We start from the raw sequence: 6,181 nt of genomic DNA, 5'->3' as shown, positions 1-6,181 counted from the left end.
CTATATTCAATCCACCAAAAGCAATCAAAGATTTCCTCGGTTACTACAGAGAGCTAGTAGGGGAAATGAAGAATATAGTGGCTAGAGCTCGCAGTTGATGTTTATGCTTTCTTTCTTTTTCATTGTTATGAACTTCTGAACATTGTGGATTTTTGTTTGAATCGACTACTTTATTCCGCGTTAATTTCCATTATTACTCGCAGTATTATTCGCATAGCTTTATAATTTCTAGCTAGAATGTTTGCATTTGCATTTTGTCTTTTCTTTTCCTTTTTCGCACTTCTCATTTCATTTGAAATTAAACAGAAGAGTGACAGTAAGTGAATACGACAAAGTTTCCGAGACACCCTTATAGAACTCGGGCAAATTCCAAAACAATGGAGGATTGGGAAAATGCACACGAGGAAGTGAAAGAAGAAATTAGCCAAGTGAAGGGTGAAATCAGCCAAATAAAGGATCAAATGGGTCAGATCTTGGAGGCATTGAGGACTATGAAGAGTTCAGGAGAAAGTTCAATAGTTGATGGTGGTACTTCCTACCCTCCAGGCTTTCATCCTCATGTATCAAGTGGACCTCCGGTTTACCCATCACATCATCTAGTGAGTTAAGGGACATCATCTCAAGCTTTTCCACCTTATGGCTTACCCCCGGGTTACACACCTCCAATGGCAGAGTATGTAGAGCAAGTTAAGATTCCGTTCTCTGGTGGTAATACAAGCATACCTGTTTCATTACCTAATGAGCAGTTCCAAGTGTCAACTGGGATGGTTGATTTTAGGAACCAGGTACGCCCAGGAGAAAGTGTGGTTGGAATCACAACCTACATAGATCCTAATGTATCGATTCCACCACATGTTTCGACTGTAGGTGTGGGTTTACAAGAAAAGACACTAGCAAAAGTGATTTCATCGACTGAGAATAACAAGGGAAAGTTAGAGATATTGGAGGAAAGACTACGGGCTATTGAAGGGAATAAAAGTTTTGGATTCGGTGATGCTGTAGGCTTATCTTTGGTCCCTGACGTGGTGATACCCCCTAAGTTCAAAGTGCCTGAGTTCGAGAAATATAGGGGGACTACGTGTCCAAAAAGCCATATAACAATGTACTGTCGAAAGATGGCTGGTCATACTCATGATGAGAAATTGTTTATCCACTTTTTCTAAGATAGCATAGTTGGGGCAGCGTTGAATTGGTACATGCATCTTGAGCCGACTCATATTCATTCTTGGGTGGATCTAGCTGATGCTTTCATAAAGCAATATAAATTTAATATGGATACAGCACCAGACAGAATACAATTGCAAAATATGACAATGAAGAAAAATGAAACTTTCAAAGAGTATGCCCAGTGTTGGAGAGAGATAGCTGCCCAGGTTGAGTCACCACTATATGATAAGGAGATGGTTACAATGTTTGTGAATACATTACAACCGCCATTTTATGAGCATATGATTGGGAATTGGAATATATCTTCTAATTTTACGGACATCATCATCATTGGTGAAAGGATTGAGACTGGGATAAAAAATGGTAAAATTGCATATGGCCCGCCCGCGGCTGCAAATACCAGAAAACCAGGTTTCAATCAAAGTAAGAAAAAAGAAGTTGAAGTTCATGCCGCATCCGCATGGGATAACCGTACACCTATTAATTACCAAATACAGTCTGTTTCAAACAATCAGTTGCAACCTCAAAAAGTGACTGCTAGTGATAGTGAGAACCCAGGTCAAAGTACTAATACAAGAAGGGAGAGGAAGTTTATTCATTTTAATCCTATTCCTATGACATACACAGAGTTGTTACCGATGCTTCTTCATAAATCTTTTTTTGCAATTTGCCTAATGAAGCCACAACAACCTCCTTTTTCCAAGAGTTATGATCCAGATGCTACATGTGACTACCATGGAGGGGTAAAGGGGCATTCGACAGAAAGGTGTTTTCCTCTCAAATATAAGGTACAATCTTTGATTGATGCAGGGTGGTTGACATTCAAAGAAGATAAACCCAGTATTGAAAATAACCCTTTGTCAGGGCATGAGAAGACTTCAACAAATGCTATTGCGGTCAGGGAGAAAAGGTTGGTAAGAAAAGTGAGTGAAATTCGGAACTCTATGAAATTCATTCTTGAAGCACTATTAGAAAGGGGGCTAGTAAAAGGTGAATATGATCTGAGTAATGCATGTGCATTCCATCCGGGTGCCAAACATTCTATTAATGATTGCGTGGAGTTCAAGCTAAAGTTGCAAAATCTAGTTGATAAGCATTTCCTGCAAGTTTTTTATGGAAAGAAGGATGAGAAGGTATTGGCCCAAACTGATGAACAATCCAATTTAACCACGCCAGAACCTTTAGTTATTTATTTCACTAGACCTGCCCCTTCTTTCATGGAACAAGGAAGGCAATCCATAGTGATAAAAACGCCCTCCTCTTTTCTTTATGAAAGTGATAAAGCTGTTCCATGGCAGTATGGAGTACATGAATTAGGTGAGGGACAACAAGTTGAAAACACTTCTGTGCATGAAGGTCCAAATGTTGAAAATATATCAGGTCTTGGTGGGATGACAAGGAGTGGTCGTTTCTTTACACCACCAGATCTAAGGAAGGAAGCATGCCATAGAAGTAAAGTAAATGATGGAATTGAAAAAGCAAAAGAGATATTAAGAGAAAAGACGATACAAGATGAGGAAGAATGTAGAAAAGATAAACGAAAAGAAATATCAGATGAAGAGGCCGATGAATTTTTGAAATTCATACAACAAAGCGAATACAAGGTGGTGGAGCAGTTGAATCATATGCCAGCTCGTATTTCGCTTTTGGAATTGCTCATGCATTCGACAGCTCATCGAAAGTTGCTAATGAAAATACTGAGTGGGGCTCATGTTGAACAAAATATTTCGTTAGATAAATTTGAAGGGATTGTTAATAATATTACCATTAATGATTTCCTTACTTTTTCGGATGATGAGATACCAATTGAAGGAAGAGGACACAATAAAGCTCTTCATTATCTGTTAAATGTCTCGACCATGTCATAGCTCGTGTGTTGATTGATAATGGTTCTTCCCTAAATGTGATGCCTAAGGTGACGCTGGAGAAGTTATCACGTGATAAATTCCCTATGAAGCCAAGTACTATGATTGTGAGAGCTTTTGATGGTAGCAAAAGAGAAGTGATGGGAGAAGTAGAGTTGCCAGTTCAAGTTGGTCCGTGTGTATTTCAAATAACTTTTCAAGTAATGGATATCTTACCGGCATACAGTTGTTTACTTGGTAGACCTTGGATTCATTTTGCAGGGGTGGTGCCTTCCACTTTGCATCAAAAGTTGAAGTATGTAATGGAGGATAAGATGGTAACAGTTTCAGGAGAGGAAGATTTTCTGGTGAGTGGTCCTTCATCTGCTCGATATATTGAAACAACAGAGGAGGCTCTTGAGACGGTTTTTCAAGCTTTGGAAATTGTGGGGAATACATATGTTGAACCATTTCAGATAAAGCCATATTTGTCATGTGCCTCTCTGATGATGGCAAGGGTTATGTTGAGAGAAGGTTATAATATGGGAAAGGCCTAGGCAAAGTTGGACAATGACCAATATTTCCACTGAAAATTGTTGAGAACAAGAACAGATACGGCCTGGGGTACAAGCCTACTAAGGAGGACAAAAGAAGATTAATGGAGGAAAAGAAAGAACGAAGCTTAGCTCGCTTGCAGGGTCGTGAGCCGAGGGTAGGAAAGATCTCCATCTGTGACTTAAAGAATAGCTTTCTTAGTGTTGGATAGATCAATGCTAGTCAAGTTGCAGTTATTGAAGATGAATCTGGGGAAGGAAGTTCCAGTTTGGTGCAACCTTGTCCTCCCAACATGCAGATCGATAATTGGAAGACCGTGAATTTATCCGTGGTGTTTAAGTTCAATCAAATGTAATGCTTGTTATTTTTATTTTGTTTTTCCCCAAAACATTCTAGGATGTCTTTATGGACTGGTTCTATTTTTTGTTTTCAGTTAATGTGATGTTTAGTTATGTTTTCTTTCACTATATACTTTGTTTTTCTATTTATTTTCTTTTATAAATCCAAATAATGTAGATATGACAATGAATGTTTTGAAAATAATGATGTCAATATTCCTAATTTTGAGCACCTTATCGATAATATGGATGATGATCATGAAGACGATTGGGAACCTTCTTCTCAGTTGTTAAGGTTAGTGAAACAAGAAGACCGAGAAATAAAACCCTATCAAGAGATCATTGAAATACTTAATCTAGGGGATGAAAATGAGAGAAAAGAGGTTAAAATTGGTAACAACATGAGTAAGGAGGTACGAGGAAAATTATGTGATTTGTTGAAAGAGTTCAGAGATGTGTTTGCTTGGTCATACCAGGATATGCCTAGGTTGGATACTGATATAGTGCAACATCAACTTCCACTTAAAGAAGAATGTCCCCCAGTTAAACAAAAGTTAAGACGAATGAAACCTGAAATGTCACTAAAGATTAAAGAAGAAGTGAAGAAACAATTTGATGCAGGGTTTTTGGCTGTAGCAAAATATCCTCAATGGGTGGCTAACATTGTCCCTGTGCCTAAAAAAGATGGTAAAGTTCGAATGTGTGTTGATTATAGGGATTTGAATCGAGCTAGCCCTAAGGATAATTTCCCATTGCCACATATTGACATCTTGGTGGATAACACTGCTAGATTTTCATTGTTCTCTTTCATGGATGGATTCTCTGGGTATAATCAGATTAAGATGGCACCGGAAGATATGGAGAAAACAACATTTATAATGCTTTGGGGAACATTTTGTTACAAAGTGATGCCATTTGGACTTAAAAATGCTGGGGCAACTTATCAAAGAGCGATGGTGACTCTTTTTCATGATATGATGCATAGAGAAATCGAGGTTTATGTGGATGATATGATTGCTAAATCTGAATCAGAAAATGATCACATCGTTAATTTGAGAAAATTGTTTGAGAGGTTAAGAAAGTTTAAACTCAGATTGAATCCGGCTAAATGTACCTTTGGTGTAAAGTTAGGAAAGTTATTGGGTTTTATTGTTAGTGAAAAAGGTATTGAGGTTGACCCAGATAAGGTACGAGCAATAATGGAAATGTCAGCTCCTAATACTGAAAAAGAAGTGCGAGGGTTTTTAGGCAAACTGAACTACATTGCTAGATTCATCTCCCAATTAACCTCCACCTGTGAGCCAATATTTAGATTGTTGCGTAAGAATCAAGTTGTGGAATGGAATGAAGATTGCCAGGCAGCCTTCGATAGAATCAAACAGTATTTGCAGGATCCTCCTGTACTGCGTCCGCCGGTATCGGGAAGGCCCCTCATTTTATATTTAACTGTGTTAGATGAATCGATGGGTTGTGTTTTAGGGCAGCATGATGAGACAGGGAAGAAAGAGCATGCCATTTATTATTTGAGTAAAAGATTTTCAGGTTGTGAACAAAGATATTCTATGTTGGAACGAACTTGTTGTGCATTAACATGGGCAGCACATCGTTTACGTCAATATATGTTGAGTCACACTACTTGGCTGATATCTAAAATGGACCCAATTAAGTATATTTTTGAAAAGCCTGCTCTCACTGGTAGATTGGCTCGATGGCAAATGTTTCAGAATATGATATAGTCTATGTGACTCAAAAAGTCGTAAAGGGAAGCGCTTTAGCAGAATATCTGGCTCAACAGCCCATTGAGGATTATCAATCTATGCAACTTGAATTCCCAGATGAGGACATTCTTGCCCTATTTGGTGAAAAGGAGGGTAGCCATCATGAGAAGGCTTGGATATTATTGGTTAGGAAATGCCAATGATCAAGATGAGGAGTTATGAACAACCAACATAATGTTATTTAGTGGAAGAAGAATCAGATGGTAAGCCTTGGTATTTTGATATAAAGCGCTACCTCAAAAGCCGAGAATATCCTGAAATAGCTTCTGAGAATGATAAAAGAACCTTGAGAAGGTTAGCTTCAAGTTTTATTCTAAATGGGGATGTCTTGTATAAAAGAAATCATGACATGGTACTCCTCAGATGTGTCGATGCAAGAGAAGTAGAGTTGATATTAAAAGAAATTCATGAAGGAGCTTTTGGTACACATATGAATGGGCACTCTATGGCTAAAAAGATTTTGAGGGCAAGTTATTTTTGGTTGACTATGGAGAATGAT

At 38.2% G+C, this 6,181-nt stretch overlaps 1 protein-coding gene across 1 annotated transcript; it reads left to right on the top strand.

Annotated features, from left to right (window-relative positions):
- Positions 1-1,196: 1,196 nt before the first annotated feature.
- Positions 1,197-3,035, top strand: LOC114165442. The gene has a single exon (XM_028050065.1). It carries the CDS (start codon positions 1,197-1,199, stop codon positions 3,033-3,035), a length of 1,839 nt encoding a protein of 612 aa, XP_027905866.1.
- The last annotated feature ends 3,146 nt before the right edge of the window (positions 3,036-6,181 follow it).

This window comes from Vigna unguiculata, chromosome 10 (genome assembly GCF_004118075.2).
Source record: "Vigna unguiculata cultivar IT97K-499-35 chromosome 10, ASM411807v1, whole genome shotgun sequence".
NCBI classification, from domain to species: domain Eukaryota; kingdom Viridiplantae; phylum Streptophyta; class Magnoliopsida; order Fabales; family Fabaceae; genus Vigna; species Vigna unguiculata.
Note: the sequence above shows the minus strand (reverse complement) of the source record. Positions and strands in the feature narration are given on the sequence as shown.

Coding starts and splice junctions, on each gene's coding strand:
- LOC114165442 (XM_028050065.1), top strand. CDS start 1,197: ATGCATCTTGAGCCGACTCATATTCATTCTTGGGTGGATCTAGCTGAT.